The following is a 27,754-nucleotide window of genomic DNA, read 5'->3' on the forward strand; positions in this document are numbered from 1 at the left end:
TTCATTTATGAGTGGCTCTTACTATTAAGAACTAGGTGCCTGAGAATCATTTCATCTCCGTAGCAGCCTCTTATCTACATTCATGGGTCAGGAAACTGAGGTTTGGGGAGAGTACACTTCTTGCTTGGAGTCATAAGTAGTTAGGAGCAGATGAGTAGTTAGGGCAAAGCCAGCCTGTGCCCCGTGCCGGCTACGTTTCAGCAGCCGCCTCTGGCTTTGTCTCCTCTGGTTTTCCCTCTGCATAGTTTCGAGCAGCCATTTTTCACTCACTGATATACACTTTCCACCTTTGATCTCTGTGAGAACTTGGAACCTCTATTCTTTCCTTTTTCTTTCTCCCCTCTCCATGCTTTGCAACGTCTGTTGGGTTCTGATCTTGACATCCTGCCCTCCTTTCTCTCCTTGAACAAACTTTTGCCGGACACATGTAAAATCATGTCAGACCTAGCACAAGAAGCTGTGGCTATGATACTAAGTGTGATGGAAATTTTTTCGGCCCTCATGGAGCACATAATCTAATGGTGGGGACAGATATTAAATGATCCATGTCACAGTCATTCAGCAGCAATTGTGAGGAGCACCACGAGCACCACAAAGGGATAGAACTGGGTTCCTGGCTCAGTGGGAGAGGCTCACAGATGCTTCCCTGAAGTAGCGACACTTGAGCTAAGCTCTTGAAAAGAACTGATTGGTAGAAGTGGGGTAGGGGGTGATGGGCAGCTCTCTCCAGGAATCCTTCAGCCTCTTTGGGTCTCAGAGCCACTTGTGACCCTGCTGCCACCTCCCACCAATTAAACTGGCAGACCCAAGATCAGACAGAAAGTTTTCTTCTGGCAGGACTGTGGGGAAATTGGATACCTGGATGGGAGCCCTGAAGTTCAGTCCTATCCTCCTGAAGAGGATCTAGCAGTGAGTAACAGAGCTATTCACGCCTTATGACCCAGGAATCCTGCTCTGGGGAATACACCCTTTCCAAAATAATCCAAATAAGAAATAAGAAAACAGAGCAGAGGCACAAAGATGTTCACAGAAGTGCTACTTACAATGCCAAAGAACTGGAAACAGTTGGAATACAATGATACAGTAATGGCACAAATATAATGGCTTTTACACTTGGCCAGAATGAGAATTGTGTCAGTACTTGAAAATGTTTGCGTGAAAAAAATGGCCTGTGAAAAAGGCAGAAGGACATAAAGCTGTTTATCCACACTGACTACGCTGAGGCTGTGGCTGCTGTTGTTATTAAAAATGAATATTTGAGTAAATGTGGGTCCTTTCTTTTTGACACATTCCCAAACTCAGAAACTATGAGCCATGATATGGAGGTCAAGGACAACACACAGAAAAACCGCAGAATGTTTCTGTTGTTTGCCCAGTATCTTGAATTCTGGATGATATCTTAAAAAATTTCTCAACAACACTGAAATATCTCAGAGTTTGGAGATTATTTGAGGTAATACCTGATTTTAAAGCCAGCAAACAAATCACTTCTTTACTATATTTCTCAAAAACAGTGCCTGAAACTACAGAGACAGAGTATAGATATATGAGGGATTGCCAGAGGCTGAGAATGAGATGGGGGTTGACTTCAAAGGGGTGTGAGGGAACTTTTGGGAGTGATGGAATGGTTATGTGTTTTGACTGCGGTGGTGATCATGTAACTCTACCAGTTTGTCAAAATTCATACAGTAGTACACTTAAAACGTGTTAATTTTCTGTATGTACATTATATCTCAATAAATCTGACACGAAGGAAGTGGCCTGGGCCTGGTGGCTGAGTGGGTGCAAAGGTGAGGGACAATGGCTGAGCAGTGGCTGGAGTTTCCATCCTAGTTAGGTCCCTAAGAGCACAGTCAGAGCCCTGCGCATGGCTAGGGAAAGGAAGACCGATGTCATCCTGCTGCCCTCCACACTCGCTCTCTATCCTTTTTCACCCTGCTCTGTGCCCTGGGAGGCTGGTCTACATGGCCTGGATCAGTGGTTCCCTTGAGCTCTGACTTCTGGTTGGGTTCCACCACCAGGAGGAGGTTGTCAGGTGGGAAGAGAGTGAGGTGGAGATTTCCGTTCTCCAGCTCCCTCACCGCCATGCCTCTACTGAAGACCATACATCCATGTCAAGCAGCACTCTCAGCTGGCTACCTTCTCCAGGTTCTAGTAACCACTCCTTCCCCCTTGCCCCTTCATGCCCCTTCATGGTATCCTAGAACCATTAGCCAGGGGGTAGTACCATTCCTTGACACACTGCCCTCGCTTTTGTACCTAGCTTCTTAAACTCTCCTCAAATTAAAAGCAAATGAATGATCAAATGACAAACCCCATAACCCACTGCCTGAATACTTCCATGCCAGGAAGGGCACTGTCAAACTCTTCTATCATGAGGAGGCTCTGCAAACTGGAAAACGTTCATTTTCTTCCCTCTTCAGCCCTGCAGAGTGAGTTGGTCCCTTCTCCCTTCGTCAGCATTTCAGACAACTGCAGAGAGCCATGCTGGTCTCCTAAGTCTTCCTTTTGGGGATCTGGAAGATATCTGTCTGTGGCCTGTTATAATGAGAACAATCTATATATAGCTTGCTATTAGCAATTCCCACAGAGCAGCATGAAGGAATCAATCTTGGAGAGAGAAGGCGTTAATGCAAGATCCTGTATCTTTATCACTTTTTCTTCCTTCTAAAAGACCAAGTTCAATCATCTCCATTTCCCATTCTTTGGGCTATAAAGTTAAATCTATGGCTCCTGTCCAAAAGGCCTGATGTGAAGTCAAAGAGAAAGGAGGGAAAATGAGCCTTATTGCACACAAATAACACCCAGGCCCAAGTGTAATAGGCTCATGCTAATGAGGCGACAGCATCTGAGATCCTGATATTGTATGAGCTGAGCCAGATGGAAATGACTGGGGGTTGGGGGGTGGATACATTCACCCTGGCCTCTATCTGTAATTCTTTCTCTACACAACTCACGTCCATTTCACCTGTATCTGAGCCCCAGAACATAAAAAACACAGTTCTGCCACCCCATGCTGCTCTTCTGCCTAGAGTACCCTTGGCAGACTTAACCATCTTGCAAGGCCTCTTATTCAACCAAGTCTTAACTGAGCACAGGTACCTTGTGCCAGGCTTCGTGCTAGGGATTGAGTATGTGAAAGCAGAGAGTAAGACAACAGGAGATGGGGGAGTGAACCTCCATTAAAAAGAAGGGAAGTCTAATATGTCTTCTAACTGAATTGCTGCCATACTGAAGTCCAGTTTGTATGACGAAATGCCAGAGATATTGACAGTCTATACCATTCTACACAAATTGCACTTAATGCTCAAGTTCACCTCTATCACCAGTTCCTGGATAGCCTCAAGAACTGCATGACCCAGGGTCTTCCAGACCAAGAACTGCAATATTATTCCAACAAGCAAAGCTCTCTAATAGCTGCCTTTTGAAGAGCAGCAATTAAGTATTAAGCTTAGCAACATTCTCACTTATAAATTAATCACCACTTCAAGCAAGGGTTCTGATTTTTTTTTGTACTCCACAATCAGTCCTTCTTGTGGAGTTGAAAAATGCAAATGCAACCTAATTTAAGAAAGTATCCCTCATTGCTATTACACAAATTGGAATGTTCCACTGTGGTTATCCAGAAGATGCAGAAGCCCACATCTGAGACTCCACCCTTTATGTCCTGGTGCAATTTCCTAGAGATATAGAAACATAGACTAGGAAGGACCTTACAGGAAAATCCACTCCTGCCACACTGTGGGTGAGGTCCAAGGAGGGGTAACAACCATCTCCCAAGGCAACCGGCAAGGGACATCTCCTTTATCACATGCTCTGTGTTTTTCAACATCATCTCATTTAACCTGCACAACAGCCTTATGAAAGTAATACTATTATTCCTCCCACTTTGTAGATGAGGAAACCAAGGATCAAATGGCTAAACAGCTGGAGAGTGGCAGCGCTGAGATTTCTTCGGAGTTGGTCAGGCTCCAAATCCCGTCTTCTTTCCTGATGAGAACCCCACGCTGCCTTAGAGAAATCACAGAAAATGGCGCCACTGCCCTGCAGGGCAGACCTGGACCTGATGATACAGCAATCAGCAACCAGTGTCCTCTCAGGTCTTCATTTAAATATAAAGCCGCTCCTCGTTTTAGATTTATTAACAAGCCTTTTTCGTCTCCTATTCCAAAGGCCTACCTGGTAAGACAGGTGCTTGAAGAATCCTCAAGCTACTAATCTGAGGCTCTTCTGCAGCACGCAGTGTCTGCATTTTACATACAGATTTGGAACACAAGGGAAGCTGTCAGTTTTATCTGCATAGAAGCAACAGTTAGTGAATCACAAATCAAGTTTTGTCCTAGTTAGAGAAATGACGTGAGCTGCTTTGCAGGTGACGATTCTTCTTGTGGCTGCATTGCTGGAACAGTGAGACATCCCTACAAATGTTTTCTGACAGGTCCCCCTGGTTGTTCTGTCGGCTGCCCTTGTGACTAACACTGGCCAGGAAGCCTGTTGGTGCTGCAGTGAGACAAGCCAGGTCCAAGTTCTCACTCAGGAGTAACTAATACTCTGTTACGTGAGATGCTAATAATTCTAATAATACTTTTAACAATAGTAATATCTAACTTTTATTGAGTGCTCTGTGTCAGGGAGTGAGCTAGGTACTTCTTGTAAATTGTCTTACAGAAATTTCACCCCAAACCTGTGAAGTAACACCACTATTATAATCCTCATTTTACAGATAGGGCAACTGAGGCAGAGAGAGGTTGTGTAAAGTCACCAAATGTCACAAAGCTTGGAAGCAGCAGTGCTGAGATTTAAAAGCAGGCAGCCCAATTTCAGAACCTATGCTCTCAACCATTATGCTGCTCTTGGTTCCCTCTCCTATAAAATGAGCCAGTCATTCCAACCACTTCCATAAGGAAAGTGAAAACCAAGGTTCAGAGAGGTTAAGCAAACTGCCCAAGTTTACACCATCAGCAAGTGATACAGCCAGGGTCTGAAGTGAGATCTTTAGATTCTACATTGTCTGTTCAAGCCCAGGGCCTATATAGCATAATTGGCTGAAAGCATGGCCTTTGAAATCCCAAGTCTTGGTTGCATCCCAGCTATGTCATATACTGGCTATGTGATCCAGGCAAGTTGCAAACTTCTCTGAGCTTTAGTTTCCTTGTCTAGAAAATACAGAAAATCCTACTCATCCCACAGAATTGTGGTGAGGGTCCAGAGAAATGATACACGTAATGGGCCTGGCCCAATACTAGGCACATAGCAAAAATTCAAAAAGCCAAATATTAAGATGGGAAAATTACAGTATACAGGTTAAAAGTGTGAGCTCAAAAGAGAAAATAATTCAAAAGCATCAGCTCAAGAGCTTGAGTGCCTGCGGTTGGGAGGATCACAGCCCTAACATTTACCATGCAACAGTGGGCAAGCTACTTAAGCTCATGGGGGCTCAGTGTCCTCATCTGGCAATTGCGAATAATAACTCATGATTGTTAGGAGATTTCAGTGAGGAAACACAAGCAACATGCTCAGAACAGAAAGGGGCACGTGGACAGCATACAATCAAAACTAACTGCTCTTTATGAATGATAAACAGCGGCCAAATGTGATTTTTACTACTCTATATCACATCTTTTTTGCTAAACATGTTTTAAAAACAATTAAATGCTATACAATAAAGCATTTAATTGCTCAACAATTGGCAGTACAAGCTTCAGGGTCTGACCTAAAACTAGCATTGCCCCTTTCGACATTATCTCATGTAACCTGCACAACAGCCCCCATTGTGTTCTGCCAACAGATTTCTCCAGAAAAGAAAAGACCCGGTATTCAAATGGAGACTAACAAGGACCTGAGAACTGTACTAGGAAGAACTGGTGAATAAAGCACTGTAAACTCATCCTCAGTGGCTGTCTTTCTGAATTGGCGCCTTTGGAGACAAAAATACACATTTTCTCTCTGAAGAGATCCCACAGCTGTGTGAGGGTCCTCCCTGGATTCCCAGCTCAGGCCAGAGCAGCCAAATAGCACTCCCAGGAGAGGAGGAGATGGCCCATGGGCAAGCCTCTGGCTTCGGCAGTCTCCGTGGGTGGTAAGTGCTGACTCCAATGTCTCTACTTTCTCATGAAAATACCTGTAAATGTATCTGTAATTGAAAGGTCACTGGTGGCACAAGTTTCTCAAGACACTTTCTAACTAATAAATGGAACATCAGCTGGGCGTGGTGCCTCATGCCTGTAATCCCAGCTTGTTGGGAGGCTGAGGCAGGAAGATCATTTGAGGCCAGGAGTTTATGACAGCTTGACCCCATCTCTACACACACACAAAAATTTAAAAAGTAGGCAGGTGCAGTGGGGCACAACTGTAGTCCTGGCTGCTCGGGAAGCTGAAGTGGAAAGATCACTTGAGCCCAGGAGTTCAAGGCTGCAGTGAGCTATGACTGTGCCAGTGCACTCCAGCTTGGGTGACAGAGTGAGACCCCCATCTCTAAACAAACAAACAAACAAAGTAAACGTCAAATGAATCTGTCAGGATTACCAACCAGACATGACAGCCCTACTCAGATAACAGCAAAAGAAAAATTATTTTCCACCCTCTGTTTCTGCCTCCTGCTTTGCTGGTGAGGTGATGCAATTCTTATCTGGAACCTGATAGGATGTGGAAAATAATTACAAATGAAAAGGTTATTCATAATTTTTAAATGAGTTAATTAGTAAACCCAGTCAGACTCACTCATTACAGTAATTAATAATTGATTATACTTGAAATTAAACACAATTTTTCATCAAAAATCTAATTAAATATCTGTGCTTTTGCCTGTTGATTAGATCGTTTGGTCTGCTGGAAAAGGGTCTTTGTTAGGGATATTTGTGCTCAGCTGAGACAATTAATTTGATTTTTAATAATTGATAGTTCCTTCCAAGTTAGTAGTCACAGCCTGTAATTATGGCCAAGCAACAAGATGCTCATGCCTTGTCCTCAGCAGCTGCAGGAGAGCAAGCAATAAGGCTGCTACCCCCTAGCTTGTGAAGCAAGGATGGGATGGTCTGCACATCTGCAACGCATTCACCTGCGTTGGCTTACACCAAGCTCACAAGCATCCTTCTGAGGTATGGGTTGTGCCTATTTTCTAGATGAGCAAATCAGAACTCAGAAAGAGAAATGACTTTCCCAAGGGTGAGCAGCTGCTGTGTGGTAGAGAAGGGCCTGGAACCCAGGGCTGTCATGGTGGGTCTAAGCTCTTCCCCAACACCTTGCTGACTCTCCAGGAAACAAAGGGAACGCCCCAGGCTTGCCTCTCTGGCTTGATCCTTGTATGGAGCCCTAGCGTCCAGTCCAAGTATTTCGACACAGACACAATATTATCTGTGTAGAAATATCTGTGTTATTCTTGGCAAGGACACACTATCAGTGAACTGACCATTCCTGGCTTAAGACACAAATTCTTTAAAATTGACCTTCGATCCACCTCCTCTTCTCCACCTACGTTGTCAGTGTTGTAATTGAAGCCACCAGCTTTTCCTGACTAGTTGACTGCAATAGTTTCCCAACAGGTAAGCTTTTATTCTCTCCTTCCTCTACCCTTACCTTTCTAAAATAAAAGTCTGTGTCCTACCACTGCTTAAAGCTGTTCAGTAGTTCCCCAATTGCCCACCCAATAAGGTCCTCAACTTGTCCTCCAAGCTGATCTTCACAATCTGATGAAACACTTCTGTATTAGCTCCAACGGTGCACCCCACACTCCTCAAATGCTTCAAACACAGAAAACATCTTTGCTACCACATCATCTTCTTTCAAGTCTTTGAACGCTCCCTTGCTTTGAAATACCCTTTCTGTATGTCTACTTCTGGCTAACGCCTACTTTAAAATTCAGCTCAAACATCACCTTTCCCAGGAAGCCTTCCTTCCCTACTCCTCTTGGCTGGGGTTGGGTATTCCCACAGCCCCTGAGCTCTGTGTAAATCAATCACTGTTTCAGATTTGCCTGCTAACATAGCTATCTCTTCTTTTAAGCTATGAATACCTCAAGGGTAGTGACCATATATTTAACCCTAGCACTTAGCATAGAGCCTGGCTCAAAGCAGGTACTCCATATGGTTTGCCGAATGAAAAATAAAATTCACAAAATTGTGGATTTGAAGACTGTCAATGTTGGAAGGAAAATTAAAGGTTACCCAGTAAAAACCCGCAAGCAGTGCTTGAATCTTATTCTAAGTGGTCCCTGAGCTCTATCTGTATCCTTCCTTAGACAGGGAGCTTGCTACTTCCCACAGTTGCCCCTATCTTTAGATAGCTGAAGACTAATCATGTATTCTTATTAACTGGGAGAGAAAGAAGCCATGAGATGGAAAACGGGAGAGAGTTTGATTAATCATGTAAACACTTTTTCTCACTGAATTAGACTATATGATATAAAGCTTAAGACTTCAACACAAAACAAACGGATGTGTATATGCAGCAAACTACTCAAATTATGACTTATGACTGCCTGTCCAGAAGTCTACTCACTTATGAAAAATAATAATGTTAGTCAAAACCAAGAGCTGTGCCAGTGGTTGGTGGTGACATAGTATTCGTGGTGCCAGAAGAAACCTTCATGCCAAGTAATGGTACTGGAACCATACAACCCTCACCGGTAACCCACTGTATATCAATGATGCACCTCACAGAACCTGGGTAGGCCTTGACCTCTCCCAGTTTGGCTGTTTCATTTATACAATGACCCATAGCAGGGATGGCAAATACTTGACACGTTATCAATATTCTCCATTTCTGTGACCATAACAGACATCACTAATCAATCACAGATAGTCTCTTACGCTGAGCCTAAATATAGCCCCAGTATCTTCCTCAACACAGCATTCTAAACCATCAGAATTAGCAGCAACTAAACAATCAGACAGAAGAAGAAATAACATATGCATGCCACCCTGGCCTTGGAGCCATGAAATTATCTAAGCCAATATTCACAAGGGGAAAAGAGACCTGACATGCCAGAGGAGGCTTATTATAGCTTGAGATATTGAAGGGGACCTCCCTGTTTGTAGGACTATCATCTTCCTGATTACTTATTTTTATAAAATTCAAGAATCTTGAGTGGAATTGACCTTACAGCTTATGCCACTCAAACCCCATCCATGCTTGAACCACTTCTCTATCTCTTGAACACGTGATGGCCCATGTTGTATTAATCATTCTTAGTCACACCTCTTACTACTTCTCAAGACAGCCCCTGTTCAGCCACAATGACTTTGCTTGTTACCAAGTTCTTTTTCACAGTGGGCAGCACTCTGTCTTTTTTGGCCTCTGCCAATTAGTTCTATTTCTGTTTACTGGGCTTGTGCTGAAAAAGTCCCCTTTGCTTGCAGAATTATCTTAGAATTCCTTAGCATGGGTTCGAGGCCTTCTCAAGCTGGCCCAACCTACCTTAAGCCTTTGAATTACAGGAAAGGACCTCTAGGGTTAAGCCAACCTCCCTGCCAATGCCTTTACTAAGAGGCTGATTTATATAGAGGCAGCAGACCCTACACAACACCCACAGATCTCTTTGGATTAATATCTTTCCCGGGAAAAGACCGAAGCAAGGGGTCAGTAGTAGGAAGCCAGACTGTGTTACAAATTCATCTGAAGACTGCATGGTGGGAGCCATCTGCTGTATCAAGGCAGAGGTCAGGAGGAGCTCCTTATATCTGCGTTTGCACCCGGGGTCAGGTAAGCACTGCTCCGTGTCTGTGCGCCCTCAGCCAGTGTTCTCTGCTCTCTGTGCTGGCTGGGACCTTCTGCTTCTCAGTCAGAATTTCCCTGGGTTCCTGACCATGGTTTAACTCTGGACCTTGGTTCCCACAATACCCTCAGACTGCCTTGCCAGACATCTACCTTCAGACGTGCTTTCCTGCCAGTTTCCCTCCAACCCCAGGGTGCTCCACCTCCTTCCTGCTCCTCACTGCAGCCACACAGTCCCAATAGGAGAGGCTACCTGCTGTTCAGCCTCTCCAACTTGTCATTTAGTTGTATTGACTCAATCCATGACACTTATGCCATAGATCCCCCTCTCAAAGGCTAGTCTTACAGAGCGCTCACGCCTTAATACCAGGCACCCAACACACGAAAGGACAGATGCCCAGCTTCCTTCCTGATATAAGTGCAGAGGGGTGGAGAGGAAAGAGAGGAGGGCCCTGAAGAGCTGCTCTTGCAGTGTCAGGGGTGCAGACTGTCCAGAACTCCAGGGCTGCTTGGCTCACACTGCGTGCTTTGCCTGCCATGCTAGTAAGGAGCCTTCAGTGCCCACACGTGTCTTGGTTGCTGCCCTCTGGGCCAAAGGGGAGCAAGGGAAGCTGGGTTGAAGAGGTGCTTACCCACAAAGTATGCCAGCAGGATGACCAGAGTGGCTGAGATGACGATGGCGCTCAGGGCTGCGCACTTCCAGTTACAGTACTTGGAGGGCTTCTTGAGGTTAAAGGCCGGCCGGGCGAAGGTGCTGCGGGGCAGGGGTCGGGGCGGAGGAGAGTACACTGTGCTGGACGTCAGTGGGTACCCTGGTGATGTGGTGCAGAAGAGCGGGGAGGTGCCTCCAGGCTTGAAGAGGAAGTGCCTGCAGATGGAGAGCAGCAAGAGGGTGTCAGGGGCTGCCCACAGACCAGGCACCCAGACAAACCTGGAGGCCAGAGGTGGCAGTAGAAGAAGCATGCAGAGGAGCCTGGATAGAGAGAGTCACCACAGAGACCTGGAAAAGGACAGGAACAAGGAGAGCCACGGACTAGACCACGGAACAGGGCACACAGAGACACGTTTCCACTGAACACGGATGGGACAGCCCTATCCATGGGAAAACCCACCCAAGGCAAGGCAGAAGGTGTTACCAACTCAACAGAAGGCTGGCACTGAGATCCTTTTCCTGGGAATGGATGGGGCTGGGATGCTGTCTCTTGGGGAATAAACTTCCTATTCTCTAAAAATTATTACAGTAACTTGGAAAGTATCTAAAATCCTGTTGTGTTCCCTGGAGATAATGAGACTTAAAATTGTTCTTCTCCCTCCAATGCTTCTGTTGCCAGTGTATCTCAACTGAGGATTGGAATACCCTTCTTTTTAAAGGGGGTTTTACTGGTGTTGAAGCCAAGAAACCACCACTAAGTTATGCCATGGCCAGAAGTCCCCTAGTGGCTGTCACACAGCCAATGGCAGCAAATGCCTTCAAAGCACTCTGTCCAGAAGCCAGACTGCTGCCTCCCAAGCCCAAGGTGAAAGCTGTGTGGGGGGACAGACAGGCAACTGCACCCTACAGCCTAGTCATGAGGGCAGCGGGGTATGGTCAAAGCGCATGGTTGTGACCAAACTAGGTGTCAGGAGCTCCTCCACAGCTTGGCTTTAACCATGGCCATGGGAGGACTTGCACACAGCCTGGGAAATGGAGTGCGTTGGTTGCACTGTATCCCCCAGAAGTCTTAGGGCAAACCCACTCCTATGGGGGTACAAAGTGCCTCAGGTCACAGAATACACACTCAGGGCCAGAGTCCATACAATACAGGGCCTGTGCTGCATTAAAAATGCTATGTGAGATGGTTTTTGGAATGGCAACGGCAGCCAATGAGATGCCAAGAGCTGCATATTAACAAGACTGCTGTTAATATGCTGGGGGACAAGGTATTCCAAGGATAAACTGTTGCAAGTTGAACATGGACTTGGGGATGAGCATGCCACATGGATCACCTCCCCCAGGAGATCCCAGGGAAAGGTCTCAGGGTCTGCATGCAAGTGCAGGAGCCACAAGGAGAGCACACACAGAGAGGAGAATGGGGATGTCACCTACCCGTCACCGTAAGCCCCATCATGGCGGGAGGCGCCGAGAATGTCCATCTCAATGAGGTTGTCCTGCAATGTCCCTAGGAATGGCTGCTTGCCTAGGTTTCTACGCACACATGGAGACATGAATGAAGCAATGAGTCATGCATTGATGAAGGGGGATAGTAGAGAAACACACAAAGTGGCTGTCTGGTGCAGCTGTGTGTGTGTGAGACCAGCGGGACACAGTTTCCAGGCAATGGGTCAGTGTGCAAGCCACATGTGCAAGAGGTCCACCTGGCACAGAGGATCCAGAGGGAATACTGTCTATACAAACCCAAGGTTTGGCAGTTGTGTGCATCAAATCACAGTTCTCACTGAAGAGGACTGACATGTGTCCGGGACTGAGCTAGGTATGCTACATCCAGCCTCTCAAATCTTCAAAATGGCTATGTGAGGAAGGCAATGTAATCCTCATTCTACAGGTGAGGAAACTGAGATGTGGAGAGGTAATGGGTCTTGCCAAGGTCACCAGCTAGCAAAGTTCAAAGCAGGAATTAGAGCTCAGGTTCCAAAGCCTGTGCTCTCTCTCTCTACTTGAGGCTGCCTACATCAGCTTAAACAGTGGCTAGAGACACTCATTTGGCTAGTCCAAAGAAAAAGAAAACTCAACATTTTTGGCCATTGTCTTCTAAAGCCATGGTTCTCCAACTTTCTGGAGAGCTGAGCATTGCTGAGGCCAATCCCTAGAGATTCAGTCAGCAGGTCGGGTGGGGCCTGAGGATCTGTATTTCTCCCAGGCCCCCAGGTTAATGCTGACCATGGTCAGAGGATCATCATCCTTTAGCGGTGCAGGGACCTGGGTGATGACTGGTTAGCAAGGATGGAGCTCCACTGAAGACAAAAGAGGATGCTCTTTGTTCCCCAAGTGCACAGCATTTTGTGACTTTACCTATTTCTAACCCAGAATGAAGACAGACATACTTGCCCTTTTTGGTCTCAACCAGGTCTGCTGAGTGACATGATTCACACTCAAGTAGGCTGGAGCCTGTCTCCTGATCTTTTCAGGACAGCTGTCACCTCACTTTCAGACTCTGTGGTGAATCATTTGTAACAATCCAGTGGTGGCTTCAGCCTGTTGCATGCACCCAAGAAAGGGACTGACTGCAGAAAGCGAACTTTGGACCCAGCCCTGCCAAGGACCTTCTTTCTGACTTTGACCAGGTCTTAGAGCCAGTATTCCCAAATTCAAGACCCTTTTATGCCGCTCTCTTGCTGTGCAACTTTGGGTATAACCCTTAACCTTTCTTTATCTTACTTCCTTCATGTAAAAAGGGATTACAGTACTGAGCTCACAAGGTTGTTATATGGATCAGCTGAGATAACGGTGGAAGAAGTATTAAGGGCTATACAAATATTACAGGAGTACTAATGCTAAATATAATAGCTACTACCTACCCTATATCTACCACATATTATTTATTGTTCCAGTAGCTCTGCAACTATCTAATTTAAATTTTATTCCTCACAATAATCCTACAAAGTCAGTACTGTCATCTCTATTTTGTAGAATGGCAAAGCAAAGCTTGTAGAAGCAACTTTTCTAAGGCCATATCACAAACAAGTGGAGAGCCGAGCTGGAGCCTGGGGTTATCTGACTCCAGAACTCAGGCCCTCTCCATTTATAACCCTGTCTCACTCTGCACAGCTTTGTGGCTACTGCCCCTGGTCAGCCTCAAAGACCAAAACGAGGAGGGGCTGTAAGTACTATCTGGAAATCCCCTTTCGTTAACATCCCTTGGGATAGTGGAAGCATATGGCAACACTATTTGCAGGTGGAGTGCTGAGTACAGCAGTGGTAGTGGGGACCTCCTCTTTTGGTGAGCTGTGAAGCACTGTCTGGGCCAGCGGCCTGGGTGGCAGTCTGTTCTGCTGGTGTGCAAGCCCCTAAAGTCTTCCCCAGTGCCTGGGAGGAGCTTCAGGGGTGTGGACGTCCCTCAGTGTGGCTCTATTTCCATCACCAGGCAGATAGCCCTGCTGATGGGAGGCCTGGTGGCCCAATGGGAGGCATATAGGCCCTGAGGCCAGACAGATCTAGGTTCAGGTCCCATAACCATCATTCACTGGCCCTGGGCAGGTGACTCAATCTCTCTAAGCATCCACAGAAGGGGATAATTGTTCATTTTACAAAACCCAAAGCGTAATTTGGATCACATCACTTCTCTGCTCTCAACCTTCCAATGGCTTCATAAGCATTTTCGAATAAACCATAGTCCTTACCAGGGCCCACAAGCTCCTGTAAGATCTGGCCTCTAGTACTCCTCAAGCCTCATTTTCTATGCTACAGGTACAGTGGTCTCCTTGCTGTTTCTTAAACAAGCTAAACCTTGGCTTTCCTCTGCCTCCCTCAAATATCTTTATGAATCAGAACCCTCCTGAAAATATCTTCATGGAATATAACCTCCTTCCTCCCTTCCTCAACTATTACCTTCTCACCCTAACTAAAAGAGCTCCCAGCCCACTCTTCCCAATTACTCCCTGGCCCCTTGTACTGATTTTTCATCACAGGACTTCACACACACACACACACACACACACACACACACACACACACACACACACACACACTCTTCTCTCTCTTTCTCTCTCTCTCTTTCTGATGAAAAATAAACCAATACCAGAGCAAGGGGCCAGGAAGTGATAAACACACACACACATATCCAATATATATATGCTTATCTGATTATTGTGCTTTTTCCTAATGCATTTTAAGTTCCACAAGGCAGAAGTCTTTTCTGTCTTGTTCACTCCTATGTGCCCAGAGTCTAGAGGAATATGTGGCACATGGTAGCAGGAACTCAATAAATATGTGCTGAATACTGCTGAGTTCAGGATACACAAAGGGAAGCATGCCTAGCATACAGCAAGCACATAGTCAGTGCTTCATTGAAGATGGCAGCAGACGGCATTCTGATTGTTTCCTCCATCCCTGCATTTCAGGAGGAAACTGTCCACTCTCTCTACAGCATGAGCAGGTCCATGGAAGAACTCCTGCTGCCCCCTGGGACCTGAGGCTGGCTGCATGGCACGCTCCCTAGAAGACCTGGGAGTCTGACTTGAGTCAGAAGGCTCAGATGCCATTTTAAGATACAGAGTCAAATTTATACCTCAAAACCATCAGAAATAAACAAAAAAATACATTCAGAGAAAAAGACAAAAAGGATAAAGATCAAAATGTTAGCAGTAAGTAGGGATTTTCAAGTGACTGGAAAAACAGTGATTCTTATTTTAACTTTTACAATTTAAAAAGAAACAGTTATTTTTAAAAAGACAGAGACTGGACAATTATCTTCTAAAAGTACAGATCTATTAGGAGAGGGGAAGAGGTGATGCAACAGAGTAAAGGATTTCTAGAGTAAGAGGGTGCCCCAGTTTCCTGAAAGAGCTTCACACTCATGCTAATGTGCATATTAATCATTTAGATCTCTCTGCAATTTGGAGAGACATGAGCACTTGCTGAAAATGTTGGCTATTGGCCAGGTGCGGTGGCTCACACTTGTAATCCCAGCACTTTGGGAGGCTGAGGCAGGTGGATGGCTTGAGTGCAGGTGTTAGATATCAGCCTGGGCAACATGGCAAAATCCCATCTCTAGAAAATAATTCAAAAACTAGCCAGGCATGGTGCCATGTGCCTGTAGTACCAGCTACTGGGGAGGCTGAGGTGGGAGGATCACCTGAACCCGGGGAGGCTGAGGCTGCCATAAGCCTCTGCACTCCAGTCCGGTCCAATGAGACTCGGCCTTCAGAAAAAAAAAAAGAAGAAGAAAATTCTGGCTATTCAGAAGGCTACTACTGCCTTGAAATAGTCTTGTTCTGCTGGGCACGGTGGCTCACGCGTGTAATCCCAGCACTTTGGGAGGCCAAGGCAGGCGCATCATGAGGTCAGGAGATTGAGACCATCCTGGCTAACACGGTGAAACCCTGTCTCTTACAAAAAAATTAGCTGGGCGTGGTGGCGGGTGCCTGTAACCCCAGCTACTCAGGAGGCTGAGGCAGGAGAATCACTTGGACCCCGGAGGCAGAGGTTGCAGTGAGCTGGCGATTGTGCCACTGCACTCCAGCCTGGGTGACAGAGTGAGACTCCGTTCTCCAAAAAAAAAAAAAAAAAAAAAATGGTCTTGTTCTGTACTTTTAAAAACTTAGTTCTGCGTCAAATTACTTGACGTCATTTGATTGATGAAGAAACTGAGGCCCAGGGAGACATGTGCCCTGCCCTCATACCCATACCATAGCGAGTCAGTGGCAGAGCTGAAACTAAAACCCAGGCACCCTGACTTCCAGTTAAAGGAACCTCCCCCCAGATCTCCTATCCACCCACTCCCCAAGACTCTAAGTGTCTAGTTCCTTCTGAGAAAACAAATGTCCACCTTTCTTGATGGGGACCCTAAGCTGTGGAGCCCACCTTGGGTCATAGTCCTGCAGGGTCTCCTGCTCACTGCTGCTGAGAGCTCAAGTGTGGGTACCTGATTCACTTGACCCTCACATTGGTGGGTGCTATTACCTCATTTTACAGATATGGAAACTAAGGCCCAGAAAGGTTAAGTGCCTAGCATACCGCAAAAATAAGGTGAAGATGGGATTTAAACCAGATCTCTCTGACCTCACAGCCCTGAGCTGCCTCTCAGGAAAGAGGTTCCTGAGTACTTGGAGAGGAACCTTCAGCTAAGTGGCGGGCTGTTCTTAAAGAGGGGACGGACTGGTCCCCTCTAAGCATGTGGGGAGGCCTTGGACTAGCCCCTGAACTGCCTGTAGGAGGGGCTCCCAGTCCCATGTGTCTGACTTAAGGCAGGCTGAGCTCACCTCTCAAGGGCAGAACAAAGGGCTTTTGGGAAGGAAGTAGTCAGGAAGCGGCAGAGGCCAGTAGTTCCTCAGGACCGCCCTGTTCAACAGTTCACCCTCTCACAGTAAGCCTGCTGTCCTGGGCCGTGTTTCCACCCACAAAGCCACGGGACAGCCACAATTGCATCTGATTCTCACAACTACCTACTGGGGCAGGACAGGCAGGGATCACACCCCATATTCTGTAGGTGAGACCTCAAGGTGTGCAGGGGGTGAGTGACTCAGCCAAGACCACACAGAGTTAGTGATGGGGCTGGCAGCTGAACAAATGAATGGAAAAAAATGAACCAGGCACCAGGTCTTCCAAGCCATGGTCATCCTTCTAAAAGGCCAATCCCATAATGGCACCCTCTGATTTAAAAGCTCTTGCTAGCTATTCACCCTCATGTCTACGACTCCAGCCTCCAGGCCCACAGGGAAAAGTACAACCTCCTTTTCGTGTAGCCCAAGATCCTCCATTGCTGATCTCCATTTAATCTCATCCTCAAGAGACTCCCTGTGCTCCTGCTTGAGCCAACTACTTGCCGTCTCTCCAAAATGCCAAGCTCTCTCCTGGCTCTGTGCCTATCTCTCCGCTAAAAATTCCTTTCTCCCCTGCAAACTCCTACCAATTTATGCCTGGAGAAGCTATTTTGAATAATCAGGAAGATGGCACTGCATAGTGGTTAGGTGTGTGGGCCCTGGAGCCAGCCAGCCTGGGGATGGACCCTGGTCCTGCCACTTACTGGCTGTGGGACCTGAGGCAAGTTACTTAACTTTGTCTGTGCTTCAGATTCTTCGTCTCTAAAATGGGGATGAGAATATGACTACCTACATGCTCAGAGAAGTGAAGACAGCAGCTCTGACTGCTATCCTTTGCAAGGCCTTCTTATAACAGTGGCCCTGGGCTGGCATCTGGGAACTCAGGTTTCAGGAGAGTTGCTACCATTAACTGATGAGAGTGGCTGGCTCACTGTGCCTCAACAATTACGATGAATAACTGCGTTCCTTTGGGGAGTCTGGAATCCATGCACTTGCCAGGCAGGGGGTACCGACATGAGCATCCCCGGTAAAAACCCTGGAGCTGAGGCTTTAATGAGTCTCCCTGATTGGCAACATTTCACACGTTGTCACAACCTGTTGCTGGGGGAATGAAGTGCATCCTGTGTGACTCCACTGAGAGGGGACCACAGAACCTTGTGCCTGGTTTGCCCCAGACTCTACCCCAGGCTTCTTTTCCCTCTGCTGATTCTGCTTTGCTGCCTTTCACTGTGATAAACCAGGGCTGTGAGTATAACACCTATAATCAACTACGTGTTGAGTCTTGTGAGTCCCACTAGTAAATAATCAAACCTGGGGGTGGGGGCTTGGGGACTCCCAACACCCACCTTATGGAATAGCTGTGAAGATTGAAGTTAACATGTGCCAAGAACTTAGAACAGCACCTGGCCGTTCCCAGTAAGGGCTCTCTCTACTGCTGCTCCCAAGCAGAGGGAACCACGCTGTCCTCTCTGCTTAGAGGACTCCCTCTGTCACAACATCAGTCATGGTACCTGTCTTCATTCATTTACAGGTCCGTCTCCCTCAAAAGATGGTGAGCTTTTTAATAACAGTTGGCTGTGTCTTCTGCATGTCTGTGACTGAATCACCAAATTACAAGGAAGACTGTATATCCCAACTCTCTGCAACGCTCTGGGGCTGACCTGGCCTGCCAGAAGGCACTGTGTATGCCATTCTGGGAACCACACTAGGGCTGGTCTGGAGACCACCAGGGTGGCACCCATCCCTGAGGGTGGGCAGGGTTGTTCCCCAAATTCAGTGTGACCACAAAATGGACCCCAGGCTTCCCTACCAGGCTTGAGATAAGATGAGCTGGAGTCAAGGTCTGGCAGCCTTCTGCTCTGACTTCCCTTCACCCGACAGGAACCTGATGGGTTATTAATCAGACAGTCCCTGTGAAATCAATTAAATGTCTGATGCTGCAGAGTGCAAAAGAAGAGGATGAGGGTTTGGGGGACCCTAAACACATGACTCCCTCCAGAATGGATCACAGATGCATCTATAGAAGCTTAAAGCAACATCTTACCCCAGCTCAAAGGGAGCACAGGTAGGCCCAGGCTCCTCACTGGGGGACTCAGTTAACCTTGGAGACTGCCAGAAGTATGGTGGGTGCAGAGAAAGGAGCACATTTACCAAAGCCCTCTCTCTTCTTCATCCTTCTGCTAGCCTTTCTTTTCCTGCCAGCATGAAATCTAAATCCCTCTTGGTCATTCTACCAGCTATTATAGTATTTACTCATCCATTAATTCTAGACTCTCAATACAGACTGAGTTTGACAATCAGGGAAGGGCCCGTGAGTATTTCTCTGGCATCAAGAGGCTCCCATTCTGGTGGGGACTGGCAAAAGCTGTTTAGGACAACTACCTCAACTAGGCCCTGCTCTGTTGGGCCGCTAGGCCTCTGCTCAGACTGTGCCCTCTCAGGATCTCCTTTCCGCCCCTCCTCTGCCTGGGAGACTCCTGCTTGCTCTTCTCGGTCATGCTGTACCAGGTCTTCCAGGAAGCCTTCCTTGCTCCCCACTCAAGTCTCAGTTACGTATACGTATTCATTAATTTATTTCACCAGTGTTAATAATTATCAAGCAGCTACCATGTTGTGGCAAGCCCTGTGTTGTGTGCTGGGGATCTCAGGGCAATTAAAAAGTAGCATTATTCCCTGTACTTTTCTCTATCAAAGCACTTATTCTATTATAAGAGTCTGTTCTCTGAAATGTCTTACCTGGTAGACACATAGTAGACACTCAGTGAATATTTACTGAATAATAAAACACTACATAATAAGTAGTTGAGCATTTACTATATGCTAAGACGTTTTCAGACGTTATCTTAATACGTTTGTTACAATAGCCTTACGAGGTGGCGTGGTGGATTAAAGATGGCCACAAATTCTTGGACACTTCTTCCACTGAGAAGTGGGGTCTGTTTCTCCTCCTCTTGAAGCTGGCCAGCTTATGACTGCTTTGACCAACAGAATATGGAGGAAGTGACACTATAGCATTTTCAGGCCAAGCCTTAAAAGCATCAATAGCTCCTGTCTCAGTGCCTTGGAGCCCCGAGCCGCTGAGTATGAAGCATAATTACCCTGCTAGGAAGCCTATGTGGAGAGGCCCTTAGAGGGAGAGGATGCTATAGTTTGGATGTTTGTCCCCCCAAAGCTCATGTTAAAATTTGATACCCAGTTGGGCATGGTAACTCACACCTGTAGAACCAGCACTTTGGGAGGCCGAAGCAGGAGGATTGCTTGTGCCCAGGAGTTCAAGACCATCCTGATCTCTACAAAAAATAAAATCAGCTGGGCATGGGGGTGGCACATGCCTGTAGTCCCAGCTACTTGGGAGGCTGAGGTGGAAGGACTGCTTGAGTCTAGGAGGTTGAGGCTGCAGTGTGTCAGGATCATGCCACTGCACTCTGTCTCGAAAAGGGGGGATAAAAAAAGAAAAAAGAAAGAAAATGTGATACCCAATGTTAGAGGTGGGGCCTAATGGGAGGTGTTTTGGTCACGAGGGTGGATCCCACATGAGTAGATTAAAGCCCTCCTTGGGAGGAGATCAAGTTCTCATTTTTATTAGTTCCTTCCAGAGCTGGTTGTTAAAAAGAGCCTGGCACCGCCCCACCTCTCTATCTGTTGCCATGTGATCTCTGCACACACCGGCTCCCCTTTACTTTCTGCCATGAGTGGAAGCAGCCTGAGGCTCTCACCAGAAGCAGACGCTGGTGTCATGTTTCTTGTACAGTCTGCAGAACTGTAAGCCAAATAAATCCTTTTTCTTTATAAATTACCCACCCTCAGGTATTCCTTTATAGCAACACTAAATGGACTGAGACTGAAGGGTACTGCCAAGACCAGCTTTCTAGCCATCCCTCCACAAGATGTCAATTATGTGAGTGAAGTCATCTCGGATCCTTCAAATGAGTCCAGTTGCCAGCTGAATACTACCAGTCGACCCCTGTCAACACGATGTGGAGTGGATGAATAGCCTAGCTGAGCCCTTCCTAAACTCTTGACTCATACTCTGAAGTATAATCAACTGGATGTTTCCAAAGCCACTAAATTTTGGAGTCATTTGTTTGTTGTGCAGCAATAGATAATCACAGCAGAAAGTGACTTTTATTTTCTCCATTTTAGAGATGAAATTGAAGGTCTTAGTCCATAGCTAGTGAGCACTAGGGTGGGGTTTCTGAGGATAGGGTATGTCTGATCCTAAAACCTGTGCTTCAAACTCACTATGGTGAATGGGCCATCACTTGTGCCCTCGGAACATCAGGCCAAACTTACTTCTCTGAAGTAGAGAAGAGGTAGAACCTACTATTTCCTCTCAACTCCTCTGGGGCGAGTAGGAGCTCAAGAATCTCTTTTTGAATGACATTTTAATCCACAGGGTGGATATGGAGAGAAGATGTATATGAAAAAATTGGAAATAGCTTTTAGAGTGTGGTTTCTAAATGCTAGGTACTGTGCTGTGTGCTTCTTATATATCACATTTACTTCCTCCCAACCTCTGTGAGAGGCACGAATTCTTTTCCCAATTTATAGATGACGAAATCAAGGTTCAGGGATGTTAGGGAAATTGCCAACTAGTAAGGGTTAAAGCCAAGGCAGGTATGAAGGTCCCTCTGACTTTGAAGGCCATATTCTGTTCACCTTGCCAAGCTGGTCAGCTTGTGATTCTGTCTGCCAGACTTGACGCTGATCCCTCCTAAACTGTGCCTTGTTAGTTTTGTGCCTTCAACCAGTTAAGGTCAGCATCAAGATCTAGAATTCTGATTGTGTATTCACTGTATTAAGCGCCTTTTCTGGCTTTAGGTCATCCTTGGAGGCACAGGACTCTGGGGTCACAGAGGAAGACTTCCTCAAACATTTCAACCGAGGCTTCAAGAATAAGTAGGACTGGATAGACCACGAAGTGAGAAGGTGAGTGACTGGCAGAGCTGTGCAAGACTCTGTGCAAAGGCATCAAAGGGCCTGGCATTGGGGGAAATACATGTACATGCACATAGATGCATATACATACACTGAATATTAAATATATATGATATGATATATATCATAATGTTATATATGTATATAGATGTATATAAAATGGTGTTATGTGAGTATATACCTACATGTTAACAATGGTTACTTTTGGTGACAAATAAAAATGATTTTCTTTTCTTCTTGCTTATTTCATTGTCTAGCTGTTTTAGAATGAACATTTCTTATTTGAGTAATAAAGTATAAATAAAAAGAAAAAGCTGCATGTGTTTGAGCAATGGATGTGGGCGGATAGAACATCAGAAAGGCAGGTGAGCACAGAAAGACAGGAGACGTGAGCTGGGACCACCTTTACAACTCACACTAACCATTAGGAAAACCGCCTTGCTGCTCATCCTCTATCTTCCTTTCCTTGAAAAACCTGGAGACTCAGAATAGGAAGTTCTAACTTGATCCTAAGTGGGAAAGATGAACATCCAAGCAGAGGGAGAGGTGACTGTGGTCCATGCAGAGCATCAGAACCATCGATTAGTGGCTGGCTTCTTCCAGTCATGTTCGGTCTTTCAATGAGCACATTGGAAATAATGGAGATCTGATTAAGCTACCCTGGGCAGGCTGACACACAATTATCCTACTCTGTTACTGATGAGCGCAAAGGAGGCACGCAGGGAAAAATCACACACGATTTTAAAGGATGCCAACAGAAATAATATAAATTAAGAGACTGGAGGCGGGAGCGGGGAAGCCGGTTGGGCTGCATCTCTAAGAATTTTGCTTTCGGAAAAACAATTCTACAGGAGTAAAGTGGTACAAACAATGTTCATTTTCTCTTACTGGCCTCCAAGAGCTTGATGTGCCGTTACCATAGTTGTGTGCTAGGCAGTCACATGTCCACACTTTTCACATGCAGGTTAATTTTACTTCCTTAACTCTGGGATGACCTTGTTCTCTTCACAGATAAAGAACAGGAGTTTGGGGAAATAAAATCTATGTTTTCCACTACTTTAGGAAATAGAGTAGAAGATAAAGTGGTTCCAGTTTGCCAGCCTAGGACACTTCATCTACAGTTTAGAGAAAGGGAAAGGCTATGCCCCCAAAGTCAACAGCGCTTATCTCAGAGTGGTAAGATTACAGGTAAATTTTAATTTTTGTCTTCATAATTTTCTGCATTTTCTCTGGTGAGCTTGTATGTTTTTTAGATCATAAACAAACTCCATTTTGGAAAAACAGTGTGTAAGCAGAGGGAAGGAGAACAGCTACAGAACTCGAGTGGACTGATGTCTCTGAGCTGACAAAATCATTGCCCAACAAAGCTGGAAGAAGGAACAGGGCAGAGGGATCCCGGCCAACAGAGACCAAGAGAAGGTGGCTGGGGTGTAGGTGAAGCAGCACCGGACAGGGAGTCAGGCAACCTGAGTTCAAGTTTTAGCTGTGCCTCAATCGCCTGTGTGAAGTGAGCTAGTGATGGACCTGCTCTGATTCTCAGCTTCCAAATTCCCAAATGGGGATGATCATCCTAATACCCACTTCATAGAGGTATGAGGATTACATAATGTCACACATACGAAAGCCCTTGTAACCCAAAGCTGATGTATACACGCTAGGGGTTATTACGGCTTTGGGCATAAAGGTGGTAGCACAGCAGGGAAGGAGGAGAGGTGGGGAGACTGACATAGTTGAGTGCCAACGCCAGGCCAGGCAGGTCTGACACTAGGCATTGGGTGGTAGAATCATGTAGGGAAAGGCAAAGATGAGGGCCCGAGCCAAACCAGACTGAGAGCCTGCTGTCGGTCACACACCTGTGCAAGCCTCGTTCACACGTTAGCTCTCATTTCCTTTGACGGTTCTGTCCCGCAAACATCATGGCCATTGTGTAGACAAGGCAAGAGAGGCAAGGGGTTGGTGCGGGGCGTGTCTAGCAACTGGGCCAAGGTCACACCTTTGGTAAGCAGCAGGCTAGCACTGGACCTTGGGTCTCCCGTGTTCCAAAGCCCATGCTGGCAGTCAGAGAACCGCATCCCTAAATCGTGCACCCAACCCCAGCTCCTCCGGCCAGCGTTATCTGGGGACACTTAATGGCCCCGCCAGCCAAAGACCTTGGTCCGAGCCCCGGCGGCACGCCCTCCCCAGCCTCACCCGCCCTGCCAGCCGCGCACCTGGTCTCCAGGGGGATGTTGCTGTTGAGCAGCCAGTTGTCCTGAGCGTGGGCAGGCTCCTGGGCGCCGCCGGCAGGGGGCTCTCCGGAGAGCGAGTGGTCCGTGGGGGCCGGGCTGGGGTTGCTCCTCGGCGTGAAGTTGCCGCGGTTCAGGGAGTTAATGGAGGCCGCGTGGTGCTGGTTGGGGGTGTGGGCGTGCGAGAGCGGCGGCGGTGGCGTCCGGAGCCTCGCGTGGTTCTGCAGGCCACCCGGGTGATCTAGGGCACAAACACTGCGGTCAGCGGCGGTGAGCTCGGTGCTGCCCCTTGGCTGGAAAAGCAGCCACGGAGGTCTGAGCAAGACCACAGAAGAGGGCGCCGGCAGACTATACATATTGATACAGTCAATCAGTAATCACACGACAGATGTTTATTGAGCACCTATTATTCTAGGTGCTGGGGATACCTTAACCAACTAAACAGACAAAAAATTCCCGTCCCCATTGAGCTTAAATTCTAGTAGGGGAGTGAAACAATAAAAAACATAAAAAAGACTAGTTACCCATCTCAGCAACTTCACATTGTTTCATGCTTTTAGGACGCGGTTTTTAAAGCGTGGCCAGGGACCAGAATCTTCAGCATCGTCTGGGAATTTGTTAGAGATGAAAATAAGCCCTGCCCCAGGCTGACTGAATCATGAGCCCTGATAGGGCCCAGGAATCTGATTTTACAAACCCTCCAAGTGACTCTGACGTATGCTAAAATTCTAGAACCACTGATTATGTATGATGGTACATAGTAAACGAAATAAACCAAGTTTTTAAAAGTAAAACGTAGAGTTTACTGAGATGGTGATAAATCTAAGAGCACATACAGCCAGGAAAGGAACTGTGGCCTGTGTATGTAGGGGCAGTGGTGAAATTTTAGATAGGATGGCCACATAAGGAGAAAGATGACTTTTGAATAAAGCGAGCCATGCTGGGGCCCGGTGGTTAAAAACCACTCAACATTTACTGAGCACATCGAATGTGCCAGAGTCCCGTTCTGAGTCTTCTACAAGTGTAAATTCAGCTAATTCTCACTACCACCACAGAGTAGAGACTGCTTTTATCCTCAGTTTACAGATGAGAACATTGAGATACTTTATTTATTCCCTTTAATTATTCAGAACAACAGGTATCATCACCAATTTACAGATGAAAAACGTAGACTTGGAGCAGGTAAGTAAAGTGCCCAAGGGTTTGTGGCTAAGTAGGTGTTATTGGCAAAGAAAGAAAACAAATACAATTTCTGGTGATACCACAAATGAGGCAAGTTGTGGAGGTAAATCTTTACCATCCATCTAAGCTATGTTCACAGAAAGCCTAGTCTTTCAAACGGATGATATTATGGGGGTGGTGAAAAGGCCAAGAAATTAGATTCTAACCTAGATTCTACCACTTATTAACCACATGGGCATGGACAAGTCATTTAATCTCTTTAAGCCTCAGTTTTCTCATCTGCAAAATAGGGGAAATAGTTTATTTGGGGGAGGGATCACAGGGCTACTGTGAGATCAAATGAGGCAATCGGTAGGAAATAAATATTTCTGAAGTATTCTGCTTCCTTTATTCCTCATGAGAATTCTGTATTTTATAGAGGAGACTAAGAATCAGAAAGAACAGCAATTTTCCAAAGGCTGTGTTCTTCCTTGGATAGGGAGAGGGCTTTTTGGAAATCATCAAGCACAGTCAAGTATGAAGCACCATTAGTGTTATGGATTTTTTTAGTGTAAGATGCATCACTCTGCTTTTTGAGTAAATCAACCTTTTATGTCAAAGAGGTATAAAGCAAATCTGGTGGGGAATTCAGGAAAGGAGAGTTAGGGGTAGAAGGGAGAAAGACAGAAACACATCTAAGTGGATCACTTCCTTATTACAAGCTGCTACTTTTGGCATAAAGCCCACACCTGGCTTATTAATACAAAACCCTCTGGAATCCGATCCATGGCTGTCTTCCAGCCTCTTCTCCCATCAGCTCCATCATGCATCCTCCACTCCAGCCACATCTTTCCTCTGAGGCCAGGAGATGTGCTGAGGCCATCTGAATGGCCAAAACCTCAACTCCCACAAGGAGGGTCCCCAGGAAGGTGACAGAATGTGAATGATATCCCCTGAAGATATGCAGTTCTGTAGTGCTGGACCAGAAGGGAACTAGCAAGGAAGTTCCTTGCTGGGAAGAGAGAGAAACTGGAGGCAAATACAACCTGTCCAGGCAGAGTGTCCCACTCAGAGAACAGGGAGTACTGGACCAGGAAGAAGGTGAAAATGTGCAGGGTCATTTGTTTTGTCCAGCTGTCCTCAGGTAGCACTTCAGTGGAGACAGACAGAGCCTGGGACAGAAGCCAGCAGCAGAAGCAGCCTCCTGGGCTGACTGAATGTTCTTCCCAGCCTTGAACTTTCAGGCTGCTGGCAGTAGTTCACCAGAGCAGTGGGAGGCAGTGGCTGAACCACTACTGTCCAATGGTTATCAAGAGGCCAGTAGAGAAGTGTGACCCAGTCCTTGCTCTTGCTCTGGTCCTAGGAGTCAATCTCATGGCATTTTACTTAATTGATATAGTTTCTGCTATGTATTGGAGCATCTACAATGTGTGCTTTCACATCCTTAACTTTTCTAATGCTCACAACAACCCTTAGGGGGCAGTATTTTTATTCCCATTTTACAGATGAGGACACTGAGGCTTACAAAACTAGTCAGTGGTTCTCATAAATACAAAGGTCGAATTCAGTTTACCAAACCGTGGTGCCTTTGCATAAAACTTAGACACCTCCTGGACTGTCTGTCCACGGCTAAATGCAGGAAAAAGGTCCTCAGTGAAGACAGTAGCATCTGATGTCTGAGCTAGGCAAGCCTACAGACATTTGCTTTGTGACTAGTGGGGACACCAGGCTGTGGCTTGATACATGTTCAGTAAAACTGTCAAAAGTCCTGCAGTGATAAAATTTTAAGTAAGATCACTGGTCCAGGTCTAAAAACTAACTTCTAAAAGGACATTCTTCTATGGGGACAAGGAATGTTTTCTATGGGTACAAGGAATGTTCTGGGCCAAATCCTCTCTATTTTTTGAGCTCTCAGCTCAACTGCCTCCCCATCCAGAAAGACCTCCTTGATCTATCCTCCTTTTCCTCTTGAATGCTGACAGCAGGCAACCCAGACCTCTCATTTTCGTCTCCTCCCCAAGAGCATGCATACTGATGTCCACGTGTTGCCTCCTCCGGGAGATGTGAAAGTCCCTATCTTCTCTTCTCTGTGCTGGGTGATCACAGAGCCTAGAACTGAGCAGATACTCAATCAAGTTTATTGAATGAATAGCCATGTGAATGGCCTGAGCTGTCAGTACAAACAAGTGAGGTTCATGTGGGGCATATTTGTGTGCAAAAAATCATAGTAGACCACTCTGGGCCTGCTAGACCATGGGTCTATGCAGGCCTTTACTTACTTGCCTGGAGCCAGAGTTGCAGAGGCTTCGGCTAGGCCCTTTATTTCTCTTCCCTCACCCTTTCTAGCTTGAGAACCTTAAAAAAGGGTAGGTACCTTGATGTTTCCTGGGTTCCCAAAGGAAAAGCTCTGTATTTGGGAGCTCAACAATGGAAACCTCACTCACAAACCCCAGAAAGAAATGTAAACTTCTCAAAGAGCAGATGCTTCCTCTGGTCTGAACGGACTTTTTTTTTTTTTTTTTTTTTCTCCTATGGCCAGGAGGGAAGACAGAGGTGAGAGGCTACAGAGGAGCCTTCTTTTATCTCCCCACAAATATGCACCCTTGTCTTTGGAGGGAATCTCAGAATCAGTTCACCCATTCATTATTTATTGAATGCCTATTCTGTGCCAAGTCTTGTACACTAGGTATTGGGAATAAAACAGTGAACAAGACAAATATGGCCTAAGAGAAAATGCTCTT

General features: G+C 46.3%; 1 protein-coding gene across 1 annotated transcript in view; it reads right to left on the reverse strand.

Moving 5' to 3' along the window:
• The window catches only part of TENM4 (teneurin transmembrane protein 4), a 417,322-nt gene that overhangs the window by 217,433 nt on the left and 172,135 nt on the right, over positions 1-27,754 (reverse strand). The window contains exons 4-6 of the mRNA XM_058446567.1: positions 23,838-24,093; positions 11,798-11,896; positions 10,344-10,579 (exon numbers count right to left, since the gene is read on the reverse strand). Of these exons, the coding sequence (XP_058302550.1) occupies positions 10,344-10,579; positions 11,798-11,896; positions 23,838-24,093 (591 nt within the window). The remainder of the gene's footprint in view (positions 1-10,343; positions 10,580-11,797; positions 11,897-23,837; positions 24,094-27,754) is intronic.

This window comes from Hylobates moloch, unplaced genomic scaffold (assembly GCF_009828535.3).
Source record: "Hylobates moloch isolate HMO894 unplaced genomic scaffold, HMol_V3 SCAFFOLD_11, whole genome shotgun sequence".
NCBI classification, from domain to species: Eukaryota; Metazoa; Chordata; class Mammalia; order Primates; family Hylobatidae; genus Hylobates; species Hylobates moloch.